We start from the raw sequence: 26,038 nt of genomic DNA, 5'->3' as shown, positions 1-26,038 counted from the left end.
GGCCTAATTTTCATTGATGTGAAACTGCTGGAAAAACCATTCTCGGGGAACGCCTAAAACCGGGGTGCCCCCGCACCTCAGCCTGGCAGAAGGGGTTCCCTATCACAAGAACTGACATTGACATCAAACAAGCCGTGTGCTACAACAAAGAAATTTATTTAAAAATAAAACTTTTCCTTTTGTTTCTCTTTTTATCGACACACATGAAATTCCCTAAAGGCCCCCACCCCTCCCACCAAGCTCTTCAGTGGGCCCCTTACCAGAATGAAAAATAAAAAATAAATAACATTAGTATAACCTCTAAAACATTAACAATGCATCTGCAAAACAAAACAAAAACCGGAGGACTTTAGCCCAAATGAATCTTAAAGCTCGGCTATTCTGTAAGAATATTTACCTTCTGTTCTTACTCTTTACATGTCTGAAAGGATTAAATACTGCTAATATATTTTTTTATATTAATGATATTATAACTTTTAAAATAGTCAGTGAAAACCTTGATTTTTTTTAAACACCAATATTACATTGGTTCTTGACCTTCAGGAGAAATAAAGCTACTTATTATTAACCAATCTTTCCTACCCAGCAAAGATAACTTATAGTTTAGTGTAACCTCTTCCCGGATCGCAGTTTTAGTCCAAAAAAAAAAAAAAAAAGAGAGAACTCTTGATCATTGGGTGGGAATGTCATCCATGATTAATTCCACTGTTCCAAAGTCTGCTGCAAGCTACCAATAATGTCCCTCAATGCAACTGCGTGCTTGGGATGTAGGAGGCCACACAATTTTAAGGAAAGAGATCCATTGTGAACCAAACAGGCACTGAACATTTAATCCACAGAAAAATCCTTGTCCAGACATACTCTCTCTCTCTCTCTCTCTCTCTCTCTCTCTCTCTCTCTCACACACACACACACACACACACACACTGGACACGTCCAAGCACAGTGCTCAAGAGGCAATGCTAGTAGACCATCTCTGCCCCTTCAGTGGCCAAAGGCAAAAAAAAAGGAGCCAACTGGATTTTGCTTCCGGACCAGTAGACTCCGTTTCAAGAAGGAAAACAATGATGGAGGAGTTGGGGGTCCCCATAGCTACGTTAAAAGTTGTCCAGCAGCACTCCCACCATCTTCAAGTACAGCTTCAGGCAGGAAACACCAGCCTTTCGTTGTTAGTAATGAAGAAGCTAACGGGAGAGCTAGTTGTGGCTGTTGCTCACGCCAGCTGGTGGCCAACCGCTGGCTCGCTCCTTCCTTCCTTCCTTCCTTCCTTCCTTCCTTCCTTCCTTCCTTCCTTCCTTCCTTCCTTCCTTCCTTCCTTCGATACCCCAGGAGGAGCTGCAGGGCTCTGCAGTCAAGTTTCAAATCTAGTTTCAGGTTCGTCCTTGGGGGGAACGGCATTTTCCCTATTGAAAAGGCACTATACATTTGGCTTTCGGTAAAATAAATCAACACTCCCCCCCCAAAAAAAACCATAAGAGATGGGGGAAGGAGGGAGGTGGGGTGGAGGAAAGTCAAATGTAAAAGCAGCAGGGAACATCCCCCTCCCCAAAGAAGCGTTTTGGCCTGTACTTCCCTAGTGCTTGCTGGACTATGACATTCATGGGAAGACGCTCTAAAAAAAGAAAATGTCCTAGTGAAATTTAAGGCGTGAAAAGGAAATGAAGGAACGCACGGAGAGGAATCCGGAGAGGAATCCGGATGGCTACGTGGCAACGGCAGTGCTGGCTCTCCTCTGTCTAATCCACGGCACGGCACCCGCAGGAAAAGAGGCCTCTCCTTTGTTAGGACGTGGGCTGATACAATGCGCGCATCTCACTTCCAGCAAGGAGTGTCAACAATTCCCCAAGGATCAGACCAAAAGCTTCTTCGGGGTTTTGCAAAGAACTCGAGGAACTGACTCCTGAACTGACCCAGATTTAACCACCATCCTGGAGAGAAACAGAAAAGGGTTCCACCAATTTTTAGGCTGGGGGGGGGAAGGGGAAAAAAAAACAAAGCCACTGCAACTTTTAAAAATAAAGTTCTCCTTGCGGCAGGGACGTAGAATCCCCCCTGCTTCTAGGTGCCATCCCCACCTCCTTCGCACGCAGCCAGAGTCCTCTCCAGGAGGCCTTCAAGCTCAACCATCCTATCTTGAGTCACCCGCAGGCAGGAAGATTGGACTGGCATCGCCAACTTCCCAGGAGGCTTGGAGATCCCCGTGAGGTCTTGGCCATCTTGTTGCTGCCTCCTGCTACCCAGAGAAGACCTTCTTATACCTCCACAGAAACCCTCTTCTCCGGCCTCTTAGAATGAAAGCATCCTTCATGACGGAGGAGGAATTAATGCTATTTAAACACGGAAGCCAAATCATGCAGGGGACCTCGAGATGTCCGCTTGCATGCCAGGGGCTACGTGCTCTCGCCCTGCAGGTGGCACAGACAACTTGGGAAGCAGATGAGGAAAGAGGGAAAAGAGGGGGGGGGGAAATGCTTGCTGACCTTTCCCAAAACAGCTTCATCGTATCTCTTCCCTGAGAACCCAGGAAAAGTAACACCAAGAGCTTAAACCAGGGCATCATCGCAAAGTCAGTGTTTTATGGACATTGCTCTTCACAGACTTTCTTTTGTTCCTGATATAACAAAGCCAGGAAAAAGAGCCTTTTACGCTGTTCCATAGATGCCTGACACAAAATGGTTGCATTTTTACTACTGAGCAGGTAAGAGATTCCAGGGGCTGCTACATACACTTTTTTCTGCAAGTGTCTAAGGGACCATGCTTGTGGTTAACTTTTAATTAGAGTTTTATAGGTAAACGAAGGGATGTGGAAGAGCCGTAAGGCATCTAAAGGCTGCCAAGATGGGCAGCTCTGCGGACTGACCGTAACACCAGGAATGTCATCAGGCAGCCGCTGTGGCCCAACCCAGCTCACTTCAAAGCAGAAAAGATCGGGGGCTGCAAAGTAGGGGGCTTCGACTCTCCGCCCCCGCCCAAACACCTTCCCCAATCCAAGTGAGAACTGTCAACATCTGTCACGCCGTGGAATCCAGTGTGTGGCAGGTGAAGTCGGCATCGGGAAGAGGTTGGCTTCCAAAGGAGGACCGAACGTGACGGGAGAAAGGGAAGAGAAAGGTGGGGAAACGGAAGGCGCCAAAACCTCTGGCTTCATCCAGGATCTGTACCCGACAGCAGAGGGTTGGAAAAGCCTGAGCCAAAACATACAGCAGCAAAGAGGACCCCATGTGGTGCCCCAAACCCTCGGGGATGTGGAGATACCTTCAGCCTCTTGGCCTCTGGTGGGGATTCACAGCACGAGACCAGCTGACCAAGCAGCCCTTCCCCGTATCCTAACGGCAAAGGAAAGGTTGAGCAGGTCTGTTCTCTCCAATCAGAAAAGTGCAAGGAGGGGAGGGGGGTGCTGGATGGGTGGGCCAAGAGAGGAGAACCCAAAGAGGGACAGGAAGTTGTGGAAGGACACACCTATCTGCTGCGCTTTGCGCCGCTCAAACACCTGGACTCGCACAAAACCCTGATGACCGAATCTCAGCAGAGGCAGGCCCGGCTTTGCAGGGAAGTCCCCTCAACGCCAGGCCGATGCGGGCCAGAGACTGCCCAGGCAGGTGGACGCACGGGAGGAGGGCTCCAGGCAGGGCCGAAAGAGGTGCTATGTGGCCACGTGCGTGGGGGAAGAAATGGAGACAAACTCCCGGAGGATATTCTTGGCCATGTCAATGTTGTTGTGGGCGATGAGCAGGGCTTTCTGGATGTCCTGATATGAGTAACCTTGGCTCATGAGATTCTCGATCTCGGAGGAGAGCTGCGTGGAGGCCGCAGGGACTGGTCCTGCTCCGCCGGCCTGCAGGCAGCTGCCTGCCTTCCGTTCAGAGTTTATTCTCCGAGGCAAAGGTTTCGGGGGCCTCTCGGGAACCTGGGAGATGTCCGAGGCATCTGCAAGAGAAAGCAGCACGGAGCTGAGAAAAAGGGGATTTCGGATCGGCAGGTTCGTGGCTCCTTTCTGGCCATTCACCTTCAGAGTTTCCAAAGCCCCAGAAGGCAGGACAAGAAACAACGGAGGGAAACTCATCAAGGAGAGAAGCAACCTGGAATTCAACCTGGAATTCAGGAGAAATTTCTTAAAAGTGAGAGTAAATGACCAGTGGAAGAGATTGCCTTCAGAAGTCGTGGAAGCTTTTGAGAAGAGACTAGACAGCCCCTTATCTCAAGTGGTATAGGGTCTCCTGCTTGAGCAGGGGGTTGGACTAGAAGACCTCCAAGGTCCCTTCCAGTTCTGGTCTGATTAATTAATTAGATTGAACAACTGATAGCTCTGGGCCTCTAGTCTGGCCTTGCTCGAAGGGCTGACATCGTGGCACTCAGGAGCTTATCGCCGCAAGAGGCCTTCTGAGCAATGCCTGATGAAGAGCAAGGAAACGAAACGGCTCAACATTATAGTGCCTGCCAATTTCTCCCGTTTCTGAAAGTCAGGAAAGGAAAAGCACGGGAGGACTTGACAAAGGCGGGGGGGGGGAGTCAGTGGTCATTATCACCCAGCTCCAGGGATTTGAATGCTGGGGGCTCCCAATCAAAATCCAGGTATTTTGCTTGAGATTTTGTCCAGGGCAGATAGTCAGCTCTGCCCCTCTCTCTGTTCCCAAACTTTTACGGCCTGTCCAAGACAGGGCTGTTTCCTAGAGGCCTCCGCCACCCGCCAGCCTGCCCAAGAACATGGGTGAGCACCTGTTAGAAGTTCGCCATCCAGAGAGGCGCGGCTGAAGGAGGTGGCTGCGTTGGAGATATCGGAGAGTGAGCGACGAGTGGTGGCTGGCTGGGCGGATGAGCGGGGAACGTCATAGCTGTCTTCCTCGTTCCCCGGCTCCTCAGGACCATTGGGGGCCTCTTCATCGGCTACCACCTCCCCTGCATCTGGAAAGGATTGAGCCTTTTCAGCACACCTTTAGGCCTCCAGCCTGCAGGCTCATCAGGAGAGTGCGCGCTTTCAAGAGGAACACAGAGAGCCTAAACCTTAACACTGATCCAAAATGCACAGAAATTCTTAAAAAGTGTGACGCGGAGCACACAGAAAAGCCCTTTTCCCATCTGGAGATGGGCTAGACTGGGGGTGGGGAGCCTTGGCTCTTTTACGACTTTGTGGACTTCAACTCCCAGAATTTCTAAGCCAGCCAGTTGAAGTCCACAAGTCATAAAAGAGCCAAGGTTCCCCACCCCTGGCCTAGACATTGGTATTTGAACACAGATCTTTTTGACATTTATATTATATTGTGTTTTATAGGGACCTAGGTGAAGTGTTTATATTGCTAGTCCAGGTATGATAGGCCGTACGCTAAATAAATGGAAATTTGAAACAATGGCAATTGCAGATTTTTTTTTTCATTCCACAGAAAGCAAAGACCTCAAGAGAGTGAAAGAGCAACCTGGTGGGAGAGTCAGCCTGTAATTTTTGCTCCCTGCTATAAATTGCCAGAGTGAACTGTCACAGTCACACGTAGGATGGTAGCTATTGTGTACATAATGCCCAGTGCAAGTGGGCTTATATTCTCAAGGAGGAACTGCTCGATCCTTCCTCCATCCAAGGGGCCGGAGAAGGAAAATGAGATATTATTGGCTCTGGATGAGACGTACAGACAAACACAGAGAGATAATGAAAGCAGAGGCACTGGCTGGAACGCGTGGGTGCTTTTCTTAGCAGAGAGAGACTGTTTCCTTCATTTTGGCTTCTTGCAATATCCATCTAGCCGAAAGGTGATTTCATTTCCCAGGAAACTTACCAGCCATGCTGGCAGTTTCAGAGGAACACAGTGCTCCCTGGGACTGAATATTGAACATTGCTTCGTAAGTCATTCCCTCCATCTCCTGCTCACAGTCCAAGACGCTGAAAGAAAGAGAAAGAGAAGGCATTGGATTCAAATCCTACAACACGGAGAGACACTGTGCTCAACGCGTCAGCACGGACCTACAAGCTGTGCCGTTTTGAGCCTGCAAGTCATCCTTGGCCCGTGCACAAAGCAGAAGAGCATCCTTCTGATCAGGTTGTTTTCAACTCTGTGCCAAGCTTCAAACCATTCTAGCCGACAATGTTGCAGGGAATTCAAAGGCCAGCCGATTTCACTCATAACAAGCACCAGCAACAGCATTTAAGACTTACATACCGCATCACAGCGCTTTACAGCCCCCTCTAAGCGGTTTACAGAGTCAGCCTGTTGCCCCCAACAATCTGGGTCCTCATTTTAACGAGGCTGAGTCAGCCTTGAGCCGGTCAGGATCGAACTGCTGGCAGTGGGCAGAATTAGCCTGCAACGCTGCATTCTAACCACTGCGTCACCACGGCTCTACCCCTTGCCACTCGGAGCCTCTAAAATTCAATCGCAATCACAAACACCGGGGGGGGGGGGGAGAGAGAAGAAATCAAAGGACTCCCTCACCGTGAACCTGTATTCATTTCCAAAGGCAGTTTGGCATCGGGCTTTTGTCCAGCACAGCCAGGGGGCACCAGGGGCAAGGAGGAAGGGGACATGTACTCAGAGTCTTCGTCGTTCCCAGAGGCGTCTCCAGAAAGCAGCTTTGGGGCAACCAATGACCTGGGGGGGGGAGAGAAAACAATGCAAGTTTTCAATCTGTGATAAAAGGCAGCCAGCTGCTCTCTGCTGATGAAAGCAAAAGTTTAGAAGGCTTTTGGTCCATGTGTCAAATCTTTCAAAAGCTTAGCTTTGTGACTTGCAATGCCCAGCCTTGCATCACAAATGACACTTCCGGCAATACGGTTTTACACATACACACAAACACACACCAGGCCACGAGGCCTCACATTCTCTTGAGAGAGAGGTGCCTCTTACATTTAAGTTACTCAGCTGGCGAGATCCAATTTAATCCTATTTTAGTTTCATGATCTTGAACTCAACATTCATGTGGCTTCTCCCAAGCACCATCACCCAAAAGCCATCCTATTAAACCTCCCCAAACGAAACAAAAACTCCAGCCAGATTTAACTAAGCGGCTTAGCCTAAAATCATCCGCTCTGCTCTGGGCATTCCCGCTTCCCAGAAAGCCAGGCCTTCGCTGCGGAGAGGATCAGAAACCAAAGAGGAGTCAGATGCCGACCGGAAGCTCTCCCCAGAGTTTCGACAGAGTTTCTAACTATGGTTTAACCGATTGCGCAATTCCACTCTCTACTGACGTTGAAACATTCTTAAAATGTTCAGTGGCTGAACTTTCTCCAGGACACAGCTTACCTTACAGCAAGAGAATAGATGGCGTTGGCAGAGGAAGATGGTTTTATTTTAGCATGTTCGCCGTCTAAGCCAGCAGGAAGACCGAGTTGATTCTGCAAGAAAACACTGCGTCTGACGCCATCACCAGCGTACAGTTGGAGACCAAAAGAGGTACATTTATTATTTATTTATTTATTTATTTATTAAATTTTTATACCGCCCTTCTCCCGAAGGACTCAGGGCGGTGTACAGGGCAATAAATATCAAAATATAAATACAAAAGTTAAAAAAGAAGTTAAAAAGAATTAAATAATTATGCCCAATATAATACAATAATAAAACTGTGTTAAAACTAGATCCAACTCCAAACCCATCAGACCAGGCCAGATTGTTCAAATAAATAAGTTTTTAAATCGCGCCGGAAGGAGCGAAGGCCGGGGGCCATCCGGAGCTCAACCTATTAAGCCTCTCGTGAAAATTTTTGTAGTTATAAAAAGGGCACACTTAGGCATCACCTGTTGGCTTGTAGCCAGGGCATTAGCTCCTTCTCTCACTGCCACATGGGCCCAACTATTTTGTCACCTCTTGAACAGCCTGAGGAAATATCATGGATCTCATCCATTTCCTCAGGTGTTATAGGATCAAACTCATCCCAAGGAACCAACAAGGGCCACGTCTCCCCTGACTTAATGATCCAGATCCAGGCAACCTTGTCCACTAGAAATAATCTTGCTATGCCCACCGTTGCCTCTGTGTAGGAGAAGGAGAGGCAGAATCTGCAGGAGTCAAAAGAAGGATCAGCCAAGAATCCCTACGTAGCCACAAGCGAACTCAGTCCAACCCTCCTGGAATTCTGTTATCTAACTCCAAGCAGGTGTCAACTGTGAGGTGAACGGTCCTGTGCGTAACCATGAGTAGCAATAAATCAGTCTAATTGGATCTTACGGGTTGACTTGCTCTTTGGCACCTGACATTTTTGTAGCTTTACCAATTTCACAAATAAGCCCTAAGGAGGGGCAGAAGGCTCGTGCTGCAGACCCCGTAGGTCAAGGAATTCCGACTGGCAGGGTCCAGGAGAAGAGCCTTTTCCGCTGTGGCTCCCATCCACTGGAACACCCCTGAGGTGAGGCCCAAGGCACCCGTTGGCTTTCTGAAAGAGCCTGGAGACCTGGCCTTTCCAACTGGCCCGGTGCCCCAATGGGGGCATGTCATAGCGGCCATGGTTAATGCGCTGAGATAAGATGCCACTCCTCCCCGTGGGAAGCCTGGCACACACACTCACCACCGGAGTGTCCAAGCTCAGAGTACTGCCCAGTCTGTGAGGCTCCACCCTGGCATCCATCTGAGAAGGCAGCGAGAAGGGGAGGGAATGGCGGTTCTTCAGCTCCCGACTGGCCCAGGCTTCAGGGGGCGCCTTCAACATCGGCCGCGATGGCCAGAGATCCCCCTGACGGTTACAGGGCATGGGGGGCAACTTGTCCCTGGAAGGACAGTCTCCTGGAGTGCAAGGCAAGGGTCGTCTCTGAGGCCAAGTCTCTGGCCCAACGGCCTGGGGCCTGTCTGGAGGCGGGGGTGGAGGAAGGTCTCGGTGAGTCGGTGGGATTGGCAGAGGTTTGTCTTTGTGGAGAGAACCAGGCGCAGCCTATAAAACAATGGAAAGCTTTCCAAGTACAACTGTATTTTAACCTTTCTCTCTGAAGCAGTTTTTTTCTCTACCTTGGGGGCTTTAAGATGCATGGACTACGACTCCCAGAATCCCCCAGCCAGCCATGCAGTCCACACATCTTAAAAGACACCGAGGTTGGAGAAGCAGTAAAGTTAAATCCTAATATCCTTCTTCCTGTAATCCTGTATAATCATCAAAGCCGTGCACCACGGCTTGTTTTTATTCAAAAAGCCGATCAGAAGTTTCCAGCCACCAATAAAACAACAATTAAAACTATAACAGGCAAGTTATAGAGGAAAGGTAACTCTGAGGTGAGTACCACACAGCCCAAAGTTTGTAAGGATCCCCAGCATGCTGTTAACATGGGCAGGAAGAAGTGGGCCCTGGCTGAAAAATCAGTCCATCCAGGCTGTGAATGGAGTCATTCAACTCAAGAAATGCAACAGCTGGATGATGAATTGTCAAGAAGAGGGAAAGTGGAACAGTCCACATTGCCCTTGAAGAAAATCAATCCAGCCCAACACATTTCAGATCGTATGGGGTCCCTGGAGCTCTCTGAGCTTGGGAGTTGTCTCGCAGACGTTTCATGACTCAGCTAAGGAGCACAAAGCACCAGCTGACATCATCTTTGAAGAGGTTACCTAGTTGGGTAATGAAACATCTTCACGAAAGAGAACCCTCGGCTACAAATACTCTCTTCCCTCGGTACATTTCAGACAGACGTCTTTGGAAGGACACCTGTCCGGTCTAGAAGTTCCGGTACCTTGGAAGTGGTTCCTGGGCTTGAAGCTCCAGGTGGGGTGGACACACGCTGCTGCTGCTGCAGAAGGTCCAACCGTGGAGGTACCGGGGGAAGTGCCGCCTGCGGAGTCATTGAAAACGGAGAAGGGGGACGCTCTACCTGAAGAGATGCCAAGAGGACATCAGGGAAAGCATTTTTAAAAATCCGACCTAATAATCAGGTTGCCACTAGCTTGGCTTTTCAAGTCACCTTCCCTTCAACCCAAGGGAGAGACCTGCTATTCATCTCTACCCAACAAATACACGCAGGTGCTCTTCCCTCCTGTTAATTCCAGCATCTCAGCTGGAATCCCAAGGCCTGTCCTGTCACTGATTAATCTGCCTGCTCCTCTTGAACTGGACTTGCAGCGGAGCGGGCATAGTTTTTCAAACCCATAGAGGGATCCTCTTAAGGACAGCCACCAGCTGAGGTGCAACGTGGGCACAGGCCTGGCCGGAACTGGTCTCTGCTGGGACCCAGCAAACCCAGAAATCATTAACAGGTTCCAAGAGAGCAGAAAACAAAATGGGTCCATGTATTATGCAAATAAAATGTGCTACATCAACAGGCAAACAATGGCAGCTTCAGCAAAGGCTAAATTTTCTAAGTTGGTAGTGAATTCAGTACTCAAGTAGAGACTCGTAGAGATGCATCGCTAACCAGCACACCTCAAGCACAAGGAGACATGACAGCTGTAAGTGTAAAGGACTGCAAAATCCAAGAACACACACACACCACACACACACACACATGAGCACCCCTTGCCAATCAGAGCTTTGCTCAAATTGCTGGGAGGAAACATACCAGGACAGAGTACAGGCAGAAGGGACAGGGCTACTGACTGCAATATTTTACTGCAGAACTCCCAGGTGACTGCCAATTACAGACATTAATATTGACAATACAGACATTTAATTAAAGTGGAATGCTGACAACCGTCTGAAACCAAATACTAGAAAAAGTATGCAAACTTCAAAGGGGTCAAATTGAATGTTCAGGGTCTGTACAGAATATCATTCTGAAGACCTAGTGGCTACCTCTGTCTGTCTGTCTGTCCAGTCCATCCCATCCTATCCCCTCCCCGTTTATATTACTTCCATAGAGGAGACCAACAGTCCAATCTTACCTTTGCACCAGCCAGCTCTTTCATCATGAACAGTGATTCATCCGTTCTGTCGTCGTCATCGTCGTAATTTGGGGAGGGGGCTCCTTCTGCTCCTTGCCTCAGAAGCCCTCCCCCTCCTCGGGGATCAAAAGGGTCCACCACAATAGGCTCGGTGCCTTTAATTTCACACCGGCAGAACGGGCATCCCTGCCCCTCCGATTCCTGCAGGTAGAGAGCAAGGAGGGACTAAGGACCGGGGGATTCACTCAGGGCCACCCCATGGAAGCTGGCAGCAGGATTACCTTGGCACACAGGAGGGAGGGAGGGAGGGTGAAACTTATAACTTGCTATTGCAGTAGGAGATTAACCAGCCTGAATGGATGACTAGAGGCCTTATGGGAACAGCCAAAGAAAGAGAAAGAAAAATCAAATGGTGCATCCCTCCCTCCCTCCCTCCCTCCCTCCCTCCCTCTCTCTCTCTCTCTCTCTCTCACACACACACACACACACACACACACACACACACCGTTGTCTCCTTCAAGGTAGCTGCACAAGTCAGCCACTCCATATTCATAACACTCATTTTCGCTGCATAAACGCACTGGAGCACAACTGCATGACAGCTGACACAGCCTAGCCAAAAAAACTGCCATTCCAGCTGCCTTTTGCAAAAGTGGGCAAAGCTGCGACACAACACGCCCAGCCCGGCAAACCGGCCAGCTGCCCCTTTCTGCACAGGCGGCAGCAGGCTGTGTTCCACGAAGTGGGGCTCTGAGAAGGGGCAACTCCCATACCTGCCACGACGTGAGACAAGAGGTGCACATGAGGTGACCGCAAGGTTCGATCTTCACATCTTTGTCGTTTTCGGCACAGATTTTACAGAGCTGGAAGGTGGAGCCCATCTCACAGTACAGTTCGTACTGCTCCTGAGGGTAAGAAGCCAGAGAGGGGCAGAGGTAAAGAGCCTTTCAAAAACTCAGCTTCAACAAGGGCCACAGAGAGGTTTAAAGCTTGCAATGCATTTTTTTTAATTTTAAAAAAATTTCATCGATGGCCACTTATTTCAAAAGGTAGGAGTACCATGAGTGGAACAGGGTGCGATTCTTAAATCGTGGCTGCAAGGACTCCAAACTTGCAGGCGTTGCAAGAGATGGAAAATCTGATAAAAGAAAGTGCTCTCTAACCCACATTCCTCACTACTCCATTCAGCACCCTTTTCTCCAAATGTAGACTCCACACAAGCCTTTGTGCACTTTCTGTACTTTTGCTAAGCGTAAGACTATGATGGGGTCTCCAATCTTGGCAACTTTTAAGACTTGTGGACTTCCAACTCCCAGAATTCCTCAGCCACCATTCTGGGAATGGAAGTCCACAAGTCTTAAAAGTTGCCGGGTTTGGAGACCCCTGGACTAGATGGAAGGAATGGAGAAGAAATAAGTGATCTCCGTTCACCTGCGTGACTTTAATGTGGTCCTGCGGTGTGGGCTCACACAGGCCGGTCAGGTCAGGATTCTGGTTTCTTCCATCGGGATATAAGTAACTACAGGAGAGATACAAAGAGTATTTATTTTAAAAGAAAGATATAGCCGGACAGAGCAGAGTCTCACAACAAGTGGGAGAGATGACATTCTTGCAGAGAGCTGAATTAGGAGATACATTTAATTATGAAAAAGGTTGTTGTTGTTTTAAAAAAAAAGACCTCACAAGGCCCCAAATGTGGGAAAATAAATTTTGACTTGTGATTCCCTTATTGATTAAAACAGAACAGGTCTCTCTTCGCTTCGAGCTGCTCAGAGCCAAACCTGTTGGAGTGCTTTAGCCAATCAAAGGTCTGGTATTTTAAGGAAGCTTGCACTGATTTGCTCTAGGAGGCCTGGGGAATGATGCCACGTCCATCGTAACATCACCATGCAAATAAGGCAACACACCTATTGGCATCTGAGATCATTGTGCAAGTTCATAACTGCCTCTTTTGCACAATGAGGCCCCTGACACACCTGCCATCTTTTGGATGTTGCTGTGCTTTGCGACTGATGCCTATCTGACAAACCCCACAGGGCTGGAAAGAGAAACTCAAATCTGTTGCACATCTAAGGACTGTACACAACCTTGAATTCAGATGCCTGATAAGGCAGGTTAAATTAGGGCAAGCCCAACAGCCAGGTTGGGTTTCAGAGAAAGAGCTAAGAAGTTTCAGATGCTCTTCAGCTTCTCTAGGACAGAACAGACTGAATTCCTATTCTGTTTTCCACTTACAGGGAGTCCTCCATTTACAACCGGTTGCTTAACAAGCATCTGAAGTTATGATGGACTCAAGAAAAGTTATTTATGGCTCGTCCTCAATGTTATGACTGCTCCCCACCCCTCACCCCCGTGGTCATGCAATTGCATTTCGAGGGTTTCTGCCCTTTTTACAGGGAAAAATGCTCACTGGTTAAGCAGGATTGTGACTTAAAAGTATGTGTGAATTGCGTAAAGACTGCGGTGACTCAGTTAACAACCATCGTAAAATCAAGCCCAGCACATGGTGATTTGGCTTATGATCACAATGACTTACAACCAAAATCCTGGGCTCAACTGCGATCATAAATCAAGGATTGCCTATACAGAAACCTCAACTGAAAAAAGAACAGAGTTACAACACGACACAAAAACAAGTCACTTACAAGCCTTCCCTGAAGCCATCAATCAGTGCTTGAAAAAGAGGTTTGTTGTGGGGAATCGTCTGGAGGATGTTTCCATCTGCAGTGACATAGCCAATGGCCCACTGACCAAGTCGGGTGCAACTCAGACGAAATATGTAACTAAAACAACCCAAAAAAAGGACACACAGTGACAGCTGAACGAACACGGAGCTGAACTTGAACTTCCTACATATAAAGCCTGTTTTGAATATCAGGTCAGTAGAAAATCTCTTTTCCCCCATCCTGGCAATCATAATTATCTGAATTCTTCTTTCAATGGGCATTAACAATCATAGCAAGGATGTCCCTTACTTCTTCGATACTCTAAGTTGGCTTGATCACCCTTGTAGGGGCATTCTGTACTGAGGAATGTCTAAGTTTGGAGGAAATTTATGATTTTGTAAACCACCCAGAGTCTACCAGTCAGTGAGATGGACGGTATCTAAACTTGATTAACAAATTAATAATCAATATGCCTACAACTGCAATTTATGGTGCTTTAAATTTAGGACATCCCTGCTATCAACTATCTTTTATATAAAATGTTGAACCAGCACATGACTTGAGATTAGAAAGGCCGCTTTGAAGCACTCACCTTCCAGGCTTGTGAATGAACTTCTGAAGACGGGCTTTGACCTCATCGTAGGTCAGGAATGCCATATAGCCAGGATGAGTCACCGCAAGGCTATTCCAGTTTCGGAGCAAAGAAGACCAGGGCTGGGGTGGGTGGGTGAAAAGATAGGCAGTTATTTTAACAAGAAAATAATAGCCCTTCCATTTGTAGTTCATTCCGCTTCCCATGCAGTCACATCCCCCTCAGTGAATTTAGCACACGTTCAACCACAACTGTTACATTTCAAATGGCAGCAGAGAATTTAACTGCACTCCAATGGGGCATGGCAATACATCACTTCAAAGCTCATGCCAGGGTACCAATCCTCCTGATCCCAGAAATCTAAACTGACAGCAGAAAGCAGAGAGATTTGGGAAGCAAGGAAACCAATAAATGGAGAGAAGGTTGCAGCTGTACAAGTCAGGAAGAAGAAGATCAGCAATTTTGACAGAAGAATGAGAAAGCTGTTTCAGTGGTGAACCAACATCAGTATTTGAGAAAATCATGGCTTAACAATAATATTTTTTTAAAAAAAAACTTACCTGAAACAGACGGGTAAAAATATCAAATTCAAACACTGAAATGTAATCGTTGCATGTCAGGTCAATGGTTGATTTCAATGCCATGGCTTCCAGGCCGGAACTGATAGGGTGAACTTCATGTAGGGCTTGGCGGAAGGTTTTCCATGGGACAATGGTCCTAGCGGTGGGATAAAAAAATACTGGGTTTCCTTTGCATCACAAGGACTTAAAATATCTGCTAAATCAAACAAAAGACTTCCTTCCACCCAGGGTTGTCTTTCCTAGAGGAGCCAATCAGATTCATATAGGACAGTTTTTCCCAACCTTAGCCATTTTAAGATGTGTGGACTTCAACCCCCAGAATAACCCAGCCAGCCAGGATTGAGTCTATCGAGTGGCTGGCTGAGGTCTTCTGGGAGTTGAAGTCCACATGTCTTAAAATAGCTGCTCTAGGAAGTCCCTGAACAAGACAGAAGCTCAACCGCTCTGTCCCACTCATGCTCCCTGGCTATAAACATTCAAGCACGCATCACTTCTGATACTGGAGATTATGATGTCCTCCACAAATTGGTCTTAAAACCATCCAAGTTAATAGGCAGTCTGTCCACGCATACAGATTCACAAGCACAAGAACTGAAGTAGACAAATGCAGGTACATTTGTTCCAAAAATAAACTGCTTTAAGAGAAACGATGTACAATTACTGAAAGCAAAAAGCATCAGCTATAATCTCTAATTTGTCCAATAACCGGTTAAAGCAGCTACTGACGTAGCAGCAGTATGAAGGAATGTCACATAACTGCATCTAAACAAGATCTCTGACATCTAAGTAACTGTACTGAGATATTAAATGAAGGAAGTAATGAAGGAAAACCAACAGCTTGCAGGCAAGGTCATGAGTGCACATATTTCATAAGTCTTAATTTGCAGATATGCCGTGCATATTTCAGATGGGAAAAACATGAATCTGGAATGTGATCAAAAATAATCTCTAGAGATAAACATCTAAAGTTATGGTAGTCTAGCCTCTTGAAGCCAAGTGAAACTTCAATTCCTCAACAGATCAACCATGAACAATTTTTTCCCCCCAAAGTCAACTCTTTTATGTCAAGGAAAGGGTAAAGCTGAAGATTATCATGAAGGTTTGTGTAAGTATGTATGTGTATGTATGTGTGTGTGTGTGGGGGGGGAGAGATACTTTAATCCTCTAAGGGTGGGGGCTACAGTCAGATATTTTCAAAGCAGTACTTGAATGGCTCCACCCAGCCTTGATAGTCTAGTAACTTTGGGATTCCATCTCACGTATGTTGGATGTGGCAAAACCATGAGACACAAACCACTCCAGTCCAGTTAGGAGTTGCTTAGAGAACGGCCAGAGGCCTAGAAGCTTATTTCGAGAATTGTACTTACTTCTCCTCAAAGGCTCTTCTCCAAAACTCTGCTGCGTCTGCTTTAGTGATTCGGAAAGTGTCTCCTTGGAAGAGTCCGTTTGGAAATATGCCTTTCAGTTCTGCCAGCATGTGGCTGAAGATCAGAGACAATTTGGTCAGGTTGCGCCTGCAAGGACAGAAAAACACATCTTTGTAACTGTGAGCCCCCCCAAGAGTTACTCTGGACACATAAATTAAATAAACAAATTATTCTGCTGAGAAATGGGAAAGAAGTACCCAGGAAATGAGAGGAGAAACCAGAACTTTTGAGTTTTTCAAGTCACATTCCAAATTGATTTTCCTAATATTGAAGCCAACGGCAATGGATTCTAATTCACAGCAGTTTGGAAATTTAGCTTTACAGTACTTTATCTTTTCAGGTGTCTTATTTGCTTACCCAGAGGGTGTAGGAGAACGACTGCTAAAATGCTTTGAAAGTATGGCAGAAAAATGAAGACCCAGCTAGGAGTTTACAAGTCCTTCAATCAGTGTTATCCAGTAACCATCTGCCCAGACCACATTTCATTCAAAAGAATTCCAAACATAATTTAAATATACGTTATTAAGCAAATTAAGGCTTGGGTAATCGAGTGCACAAGAGCCGTCACCTTCTGCATATGCCCTCTCAAGTTTCTCAACAAAGAAAAGAGCAAATTTAAGGGTACGGAGGGGACTGCTTCTGTAAGCAAATTATCAGCCACAATGGCCATCAACAGTGCCAGATGACAAACAAATTCAAAGGATAAGATTCTTCTTTCACTCTTACTGCTCTTGGGCTTTAAGTTAATGCCAAGAAGTGGGAGCAGCTACTCGGGGTGCTTTTAAATCCACGAGGAATACAAGGGAAGTTAGCGCCATACACAACTTATTTTACTCACACACATGGAAAGTCGGGGTGGGACCCTCAAACCCACAGATGCCTAAAGCCCCTCCCTTTCTTTGACCAAGGGTGATCTCTTCTGCTAGCCTCCTCACGTTATTTGCTCCCCTTAAAGCCATGTTATCCCTGGACTAATTAACGAGAGTCTGACTGATACGGCGTCTTTTGTCTCAGGAAAAAAAACGAAGGAACAAGCATCAGGTACTTTTTGGAAAGTCATGACCACGTTGGGTTTGACCATTTATGCAAAATTATTTCTTAAGTGTCAAATGGAAAAATCCTCTGGAAGAAGCACCGGTCAGCACACACTAAGCGTAATGTGCGTTCTACTTACAGGCCTTTATGAAGCACCAGTGATACGCCAGGAACTTGCTAAACTTATGCCCACAAGGAGCAGACATTTACACAAGAGCAGCAGTCAAAGGGAGCCTTTTTAATCTGTTGAGTAGACTAGCTGTGACGGAATTCCTCTGTTTTAATCTTCAGGCAGTTAGCTGTGAGTGTATTTATTCCGGATTATTATTTTCCTTATCAACCACTGTTCTGGCATCATTCTCACTTTCTAATTAATGTAGTTTCTCAAGGAGGACCTCCCAGAAGAACCAAATACGCCTGTGGGATTCACACGACAGAGAGCGGAAAGAAGTGAGCGAAGACAATGCTTCTAGGTAGTCAATCACTCTGGACAGTCTCAAAATATGAAGTGAAACGCACAGCCAGGGCAGCTGGTGAGATGATACAAGTCTTCCCTCCGGGCCAGAGTGGTGACCCTCAGATCCATAGAGGTGGAGTTGAGACTTTGTGCACCGACTCCAGAAGACAACCGTAGCTTAACCAGACGACAGAATTAAAAATTAACACCACATCAAAGCAAAGGAGGTTCTGTTTTTCACTTCTCTCTGCTTGGCTGTCCTCTTCAGTTCTTCATTACTTTTTTGGCTCCAGAGATTTTGCAAAAAGTCAAGAGGTCAAACAAGCACTCAGCCCCACTGCAGCCTTTAACAGGGCCTCCTTTCCCTAAGTTCAGCTTTCTGCTGTCTTTGCCTCTGACCTGAAGCAGGCTGTTCTTTTCCGGCTTCCTGTTTGCTGGATAAAAAGCATTCTACCATGATAACAGCCTGTCTTGCAGAAGTCACTGGGATGTCAACCCGTTCTATCCTTCTTTGCACCCATAAATCTTCAATACCGTCCCTTCACACATCCAACTAGCTCCTCCAGAAATTCCCAGAAGTTCTCCTGAAGAACAGTTTTTAGTCCATTAACTGAGCTATTACGGTATATTCAGCAGAAAAGCTGCCCTCAATCTCTTGATGCCTGTGCAGAAAACATGTCTGCTTTGCATCACCTTTCCTGAAATTATACATCAAGACAACCATTACAAATCCAGGTTAAGCAAGTTTTTCAAATTATAGGGCAGGGGGGTGGGGTGGGGGAGCTAGATATTCTAACTCTCTGGAATACAAGGCAACTTCAAGTAGAGAAACACCAGGAAATCTCTCAGCAGTTGCTACCATATACTGCTAATTCCACTCATATGACTAGCAGAAGCTAAGTTAAGGAAGGGAAGACATGCATGATAATCGGCATTGATACAGCCTTTAAACACTTCACAGATTTTCTCTCTTTTGGGTATAGCATTTTTTTAAAAATATGTAGCAGCTGCAATACATTGTAGACTAAAGCTATGTGGCATACCATTTATAAGTAAGGTTCCTGATCTTCTACAATATTCCCTAAGGAATTTGTTAGATGTATTAAGATACTTCCTTAAGAGAAGAACGAATATAGTCGGCAAATTTAAAAGCAGCTCTAGCAGAGAGCATGAGCAATTTTCAAACTAACATTAAACCTGCCGTTACTATTTCAACCTTAGCCCTAAAAATATGTGTGTACTTACACTATCTTACAATTAGAATAAAATTCTTTGCAAAACCAAACTGCTAACATAAGTAAACAAACGGTGTTGTGACAAAATGATTGCCTGTTTCAAAAGGCAGGCTACAAGTTGGATTGGGTAAACAAAACAAAGGCAAACAACAGAAGTGTTTTGAGTTCTTAATAAATACAAATGTTATGAATGGGCTTAAAAGAATGAGAGATCTCTGAAACATATAAATATCCTGTCTAAAAATAACAAGGATGCTTCCTTGTTTACGTTTGCTGAGGAAAACGGAGTATGTACCTGGGGACAGCTTGTGTAAACAAATCTGATTCTGCAATCGCTGTTTATTCAAAATGTCCAAACTGGAGATGGATGAGAAGAAAGAAGACTGCTACCCCCGCAGAAAGGTAATGCATGTTATTTCTACTAATCTGCTCTGTTATTAGATTTAAACACAGACCAATTTTTTTTCCCTCAAGGAAGCCAGATGTGCTGGCTCAGGGGCGGAAGGGTTCAATTCACAGACTGATAAAGATGCAAGTTGTTTATAAGGAAAAGCCAAGTCTCTACAAACAGGGGCAGGGTGCGCATTTGACTTCATGCCGATAAAGTAAAGATCAGTGCAAATGGATCCCTTCTTCCTGGCTGGTTGGGGTTCCTGGCTGGTTGGGGTCTTTTGCAGATTGACGGAAGCTGGTTAGAAAATCTGCACGTGTGTAGAGCAGAATATGAGTTATGCGTCTCAGGGGTGACAAAGTACGGTGTGATCTTTTTTTTTAGACCACAATGTTAGAACCTTATCTAGAGTTTCCTTCTGAAAAGCGAAAGAACACAGGCCTGCCAAATGTCCAAATCCAATCTTTCAGAAACCGTATCTCAATACAATTTGACAAGAGTAGGCATATTGATATTGCTAAAGAAGCAATGGATATTCAGAGTCTCCCTCCTTATTCTCCAGCTCCGTCTTCCTCTCAATGCTGAAATTTTCCTTGACTTCATTGAGTCTAACCAAATGGAAACATTTAATGACAGCATTTTCAAATAGTTTAGATGTTTGTGAAGAAAAGCAGCGCGTGGCCGGGGAGATGAGACAAGCATCCTAGCTTTACTTCCTCCTGTCCTTTCTATCACTCAGAGAAAGTGAGAGCGCAAAGCCACCAGTCTCTTGGGGAGGTTTTTATTCAGCCCAGGGTTATCCTGCCACACGTAGAGTGGGCAATGGCCACCACAAGCGAAGGCATCTGGCTGAATTCTTCCATCTCAAGCTATGAGTTGCTACATCTGGAAAAAACTCAATAATTGTGCACGCAACGCCAACTTGTGATGTTATCTCAGCATCCTGTGCCTGCTTGCTGCAACAGCAACTTGAGTCAGATAAAATAATCTTAACTGCCTGTCTCCGGTAGGCAGTTAGCTACGCAGGAAAATTAGGTTATATGGGCACTGGATCTCAGGAGAAAAAGTGTTGGAAGAATTCATTTAGTGAGCTTTTCTTGTCAAATTAGAAGGTTGTCTGATCTTCCCCAAACCTTGGTCTGTGGACCTGGACCGGGACCGGTCTGCGGCCCAATAGGAACCAGGCCAAAGAAGCGAGGGAAGCTTCATCTGCGCATGCGTGGTATCTAGGTAGCACACGAAACTACTCTCCCACCCGGTCCACAGAAAAATGGTTTTCCACAGTTGGGGACCACTGGCCTAATCAATGCCAGTAGAGGAAAGTAAACGACATGTTTCAGCAGCTTGGTTGTCTCTACAGCTGGAGAACATTTTTTTTTTGCCTCAAAAGGATTCAACGCTGCCAACAGTTCCCTTTTTACTTTGAAAGGAAGGACAGTAATGTTTCAGCCGCGTTTGGTAAGTGGAATGAAGTAGCCATAAATAGTAGCCACTGCATGGAAAGTAACTAGTTGGAGCTTGTAATTTTACCATAAACGTTTACTGAAACTTTAACTCTGGAACTTTGCCCCACCATAAGTCCTTCAGGTTGGCTTTCACAATGCATCAAACATGGACACAGTGCATTTCTTAAAAACTCAGGCCTCACCCGAACGATGCCCCCTGTCAGCCATGTGCTTTTTCATCCCTGATCCAACTAACAGATTCCACCAAGGTAGTTAAATTACTGGATGGCCTTCCAATGACAGAATATTGCAGGAAAGCTACAACTATCCTGCTGTTGTGAATTCATCCCTCATGAGTGCTGAGTAGTCCTATTTAAAAATCATACGTTGACATTTAGACACTTCCTGCTGTCATGGTCTGAGTGAGAGGGGAGGTGGGCTCCTTCGTCATCGTCGCTCTCAGCTTCAGAGCCTGTTTCCCATAGTAATCAACTTTGTAAAAAAATAAATGCACAACTACTTTCAATCTGGCTTTTCAACACGCAATTTGAAGTTCTACTTTGCTCCAATTAGCTGCATACAGTATGTTGCTTTCTAGAGAAGTACGGAAAACTAAGCAGTGGGCTAATGCCTCCTTAAGTAACACCAGCTGCCTGCAATTAGTGCAGGTTCGCATCCCACCAGGCTCAAGGTTGACTCAGCCTTCCATCCTTCCCAGGTAGGTAAAATGAGGACCCAGATTGTTGGGGGCAATTAAGCTGACTTTGTAATAATGCCGCTTGGGGTGTGTGTGTGAAAGCCCTAATAAGCAGGCATATACATAGAATGAAGGCTACTGCTAAGCTTGTAAGCCGCCCTGAGTCTTCGGAGAAGGGCGGGATATAAATGGGATTAAAATAAATAAAATAAATCTCAAACGCAAGCATGTCATCATCAAGTGCCTATATATAAAGAACTATCCAGCATTACTCTGATTTCATGAACTAATTCCCCAATGCACTGGCATAAAATTCACAGCAGGCACATGAATCAAGATAAAAATAAAAGCTTAACCATGGAACTTTCTTTAACATTAAAAACCAACAATATATTTGTTTCTAATCCTCCATTCCACCTTGGTACCTATCACAGCACTTCCCATTTCCTGACCTCCCAACTTGATGTCCTCCAGACCACACAACCAATAGCCATGGTTAACTTGAGCTCATGGGGACTGAAGTCCCATTCATCAGGAAGCTACCAGTTTGGGAAAGGCTGATGGATTGTTAATAAGTGCTCCCCCCCATCTTTTTTTATTCATGACCATGTTTAAACTCTTTACAAGCAATTTTAAAAGAAAAGCCGGGACTGCAGAATGGACACAGGAGGTGTTTGCCCATTTCTCTCTTGAGTACTACAGACCAACACTGAAATATATTTTCTTCATTCCAGCAGATCTCTTTAGACAGCAAACAGTTCAATCTGAACTGTGGCAATCTGGCAAGTAAGACGTCTTATTTTTCTATGGGCAGCTTTTGAACTTAAGTCTCTAAGGAGCGCTAATTGAAATGCAGAAGTGGGTTGTACAAGCTTCCTACATTCTGAAGTGCCTGGTTAATTTGAAGGAAGGGGCAGGCAATTTTTTTTTATTATTTTTTTTTGCAGCGGATTCGGACAGACTGCCTCAACAATGCCTTATTGTGTTTTTCTGATCCAGCTCCTCACATTAAGAAACGAAATGATTAGTGGTGAATTTGCTTCCGAATGGTGGTTGTAGCCAGGCATATTTCAAAAGTGCTTTTTTTAAAAAAAGAAGCCTGAATCAGATCAGCTTCCTTCCTTCATGAAGCTGCGCACATTTCATACGTATAAAAACACTTGGTATATCTGCAGCTTTTTTCTGTATGGATTTGTTCCTAGTCTAGTCCCTACAGCTAAAGACAAGCATGACATCTTGCACAGACAGCCGAGCCCCCAGTCTCACGACAGGATGAGGCAAGAACTCAATACATTGGCTATTGGCTTTAAATGCTCGTCACTCCTTACTATGCCAAATTAAGTTTTCATTAAAAAGAGGGGGGAGATTTACAAATCTTGGGAAAACATTTTTTTAGAACTGGACATTGTTTTAACATGCCGTTACAGTGAAATCATATCGTCAACAGCTGAAACCTTGACCTCCGAGCAATGACTGAGGCATTAATTTTTATGACCCGTGTTCAAAATCAAGTAGTAACCTCTAGGGCAGGGGTTGGCAACCTTGGCTCTTTTATGACTCGCGGACTTCAACTCCCAGAATTCCCGAGCCAGCATAGCTGGCTCGGGAATTCTGGGAGTTGAAGTCCGCGAGTCATAAAAGAGCCAAGGTTGCCGACCCCTGCTCTAGGGGTTTTGGATTCAGGCAAATTCTCTGCAAACCTCTCTGAGGATCTGTTAAAAATAAGCCCTGATCTATCTTTACTACTAACAATGTACCAACATGGTATTTTTCTCTGATCTCTTGCCTCTCATCCTTGAGAGCAACAGGGGAGGCTGAGGTCTTAGGAACAAATCCCATTCCAGTCGCAAATGTACACAGTAAATGACTCATAATAATGATCCAAGGGCCTCTTCCCCACTAATCGTCATACTTAATCTGTACTGTTCACTGACACTGCTCAAGGTAACCAATGCCCTATTGAATTCCTGGCATCTTACCCAGAGATAGTGACTGACTTACATACCACAAAAAAGACTAACTATGGCTTCCTAATAATGATTTTTTTAAAAAAAAAAACCAAAAACATGAAAATGCCATTTGACAGCTTTCCAAGGCCTTGAAGACACCAAACTCTCAACAAAAACTAGCCCACCTTCCCGGCAATTTCCTGACGTCAGCTTTTGTACGTCAAGTAGCAGAAAGCGCTACTGGCTTAAAGTGAAACTAACTGAAAGAACAGTGGAGAGAAGGCAGCTCTATTTATGGCTCTAACCACAAGGCTTGATGCTTTCTTAATTCTAAAGGTAGGCCACGCAGAAGTGGAAAATATTGCTTGTGCTGTGGTAACAATGAAGCCCCAGGCTTGCTTAAATTGCCGTGAACAGTTTCAAAGATGCTCAATTTATAAAATATTATTCAACAGAAAACTGTCTCGGCACTCTATTCGGAACTGGGAGACAGCAGATTCTACATCAATATTAAGAGGTGGTTTTTATGAACAAAGCTTGGCCTACTATTTTTCCCATGTGTCTTCCAGCATCAATCCACACTCAGAGGCAGCTCCTCCGTCTCAAAACTCCTATGATCATCTTGAAGCTTAATCCCTAATTTAAAAACTGTGATCATCATGGATGAAAACAGCCACCTGCCAACTCTTCAAAGCAGCCTGGAAATTGCCTGTTCCTCCTGCAAAGTAAAAACAGGCAGAGGCCCGCGTTTCTTTAATAGCACTCTCTCTGAGGAGACTACAGAGAACGGTGACTTATAAAGATAAATAGATGGAAAGCTTCTGGATATTGAACGCATCGCCAAGTTACATAGAGAAAACAATAGGGCAAGTTTTAGCCTAAAATTAAAACATACATTCTTCTCTGACCTCACTTCATTGTCTATACCCAAAGATGCTTTTTCAAAATGCAACTGGACTTTCGTTGTTTTTGCTTGAAGACATGTCGCTTCTCACCCATGAAACTTCTTCTGACTAAAGGGTGGAGCTGAATGGAACTGAAGGAGGTTCTTGGATGAGAAGTGAAACATTTTCAAACAAAACAAAGTAAGTCCAGTTGCCTTTTGAAAAAGCACCTTTGGGACAACCATGATGTGGATGACTGAAAACCTCCATAGACATTCATTGTCTGTACTTGCTTAATATGATTTAATTGCATTGGTTGATACTCTATTTGGACAATCCTATTTTCACTGGGCGCTACAGGGCACATCAGCATTTCGATAAATATTTGCAGCTCAGGGGTGAAATAAGGAGTGCTCAGTGCTCTCTGATCTTGGTTGTTTGCTGATGAAAACAGCACTGATGATGTTACCCAGTTGGGGTAATGAAACATCTGCAAGAAAACAACCCAAGATCAGAGAGGATCAAGGACCTCACATTAGCATTTCTGTACAACTTTTACACAGCATTAGTAAAATGCTTTTTTGTTATCAGCCAAACTCATTTTTGCACACAAATCTATCTTGCAAATCCCAGCACCTTCAAGTTAAAGCATGGACATGGAGATTTCAGTGAGAGTGGACGAGCAGAGCAGCACCTCCAACTCATACTGACGGACTGCCAGAGAAGCATAAAATTCAGGGAAAAACCAGAAGTCTACATGAAGAAAAAACACACTGAAACAGGGAATTTTGAAAGAAGCAAGAGGACTTCCCCAGATCCAGGCGTGCTCTACAACGCCACAGATAAATTCCAGCACAGGCCAGCATTACCTAGGCTGGGAATTCTCTTCATACATTCTTTCTTTTCCTTCTTTAAAGAGGCTGATGGTTTGTTTTGTCTTCTTCATCAGGTTTTCCATGAACACCCGGAAGTATTCGTTTTCTCCCAGAGTCTCCATCTTTCCCTCGTAGCAGGACAGGATGGTCCGCAGATGCTGGTAGGTGTCGGGAAGCAGGTCTAGAATGTAGGGAGGACTGTTCTTGAGTGCCAGCTTGGGGTTCTGACATAAACGCACAACCTAAGAAGTGTAAGAGCAAAGACAATCAAATGTAAAAATACCTTCCGTAGGGTCAGCACTGTTTTGAAATTTAAGAACGCATTCTCACAATAGCAGCATGCTTTAATGAATTCTCAAAAACATGACGATTCAGAGGTTGAACCTGTAAGCCACGGACTCCGATTCACAAATTTTAAACCTACAAAAGTTCAGTTCAGACCACGCCACATGCTAATCTCTAAACTTGAGGTAAGACGTTTGTGGTGCAGCCCACCTGCTACCACAGAAACTTCTCCCACAAAGACATTAACTAAGAGGCCATTTAAAAGTTGTCAAAGTCACTCCTATTCCATCACCAATTTTTTCAGTGTGCACAAAGCACCAAAATAGTGACAGAAGAAAACGTTTTCACTTAAGAGAAATTGGCCAGCTTCTTGACTTTCTATGTCCACTCAAGCCTGGTGTCTTAGCAAAGTTGGATTTCTAACCAAATTATCAGTGGAGCAATTTGGTGGGTGACAGCCACCGTGTATTTTTACTCAACTGCCTGTAGGGATTCATGGCCCAGAATCATTTGAGCTTAGAGGAGGAGGAAGAGGTTACGGGTTACACTTGCCCAATGATCTGCTAGCCTACATTTGGCATTGTTATAACTCTACAAACTTCAACAGCTTATAGCAACACTTGAAACAGGAGATGAAGGAAGAGCCAAGCGCTGCAGATGAGCAGAGGGCGTGTGATCATGGAATATTTTGCAAAGCTCAGCTTAGGGCAAACCGTTCTTTGATATGTAATATTGAAACTT

The 26,038-nt window shown here is 45.3% G+C and overlaps 1 protein-coding gene across 4 annotated transcripts in view; it reads right to left on the bottom strand.

The window, feature by feature from the left end:
• Nucleotides 1-132: 132 nt before the first annotated feature.
• The window catches only part of CBL (Cbl proto-oncogene), a 31,235-nt gene continuing 5,329 nt past the window's right edge, over nucleotides 133-26,038 (bottom strand). The window contains exons 2-17 of one of the 4 annotated variants that reach the window (XR_014027225.1): nucleotides 25,007-25,254; nucleotides 15,985-16,131; nucleotides 14,597-14,753; nucleotides 14,037-14,158; nucleotides 13,424-13,561; nucleotides 12,210-12,297; nucleotides 11,552-11,683; nucleotides 10,779-10,979; nucleotides 9,635-9,772; nucleotides 8,488-8,847; nucleotides 7,227-7,318; nucleotides 6,420-6,575; nucleotides 5,766-5,869; nucleotides 4,717-4,902; nucleotides 1,673-3,927; nucleotides 133-1,403 (exon numbers count right to left, since the gene is read on the bottom strand). Coding sequence is in view for 2 of the 4 variants with exons in the window: in XM_081333773.1 (XP_081189899.1) it covers nucleotides 3,644-3,927; nucleotides 4,717-4,902; nucleotides 5,766-5,869; nucleotides 6,420-6,575; nucleotides 7,227-7,318; nucleotides 8,488-8,847; nucleotides 9,635-9,772; nucleotides 10,779-10,979; nucleotides 11,552-11,683; nucleotides 12,210-12,297; nucleotides 13,424-13,561; nucleotides 14,037-14,158; nucleotides 14,597-14,753; nucleotides 15,985-16,131; nucleotides 25,007-25,254 (2,553 nt within the window). In the remaining 2 variants the exon portion in view is untranslated. Of the gene's footprint in view, nucleotides 3,928-4,716; nucleotides 4,903-5,765; nucleotides 5,870-6,419; nucleotides 6,576-7,226; nucleotides 7,319-8,487; nucleotides 8,848-9,634; nucleotides 9,773-10,778; nucleotides 10,980-11,551; nucleotides 11,684-12,209; nucleotides 12,298-13,423; nucleotides 13,562-14,036; nucleotides 14,159-14,596; nucleotides 14,754-15,984; nucleotides 16,132-25,006; nucleotides 25,255-26,038 lie in introns of all 4 variants that reach the window. The other 3 variants (XR_014027226.1, XM_081333773.1, XM_081333774.1) reach the window with 3 other exon arrangements.

Source organism: Vipera berus, assembly GCF_964194415.1.
Source record: "Vipera berus genome assembly, chromosome: 8".
NCBI lineage: Eukaryota > Metazoa > Chordata > Lepidosauria > Squamata > Viperidae > Vipera > Vipera berus.
Note: the sequence above shows the minus strand (reverse complement) of the source record. Positions and strands in the feature narration are given on the sequence as shown.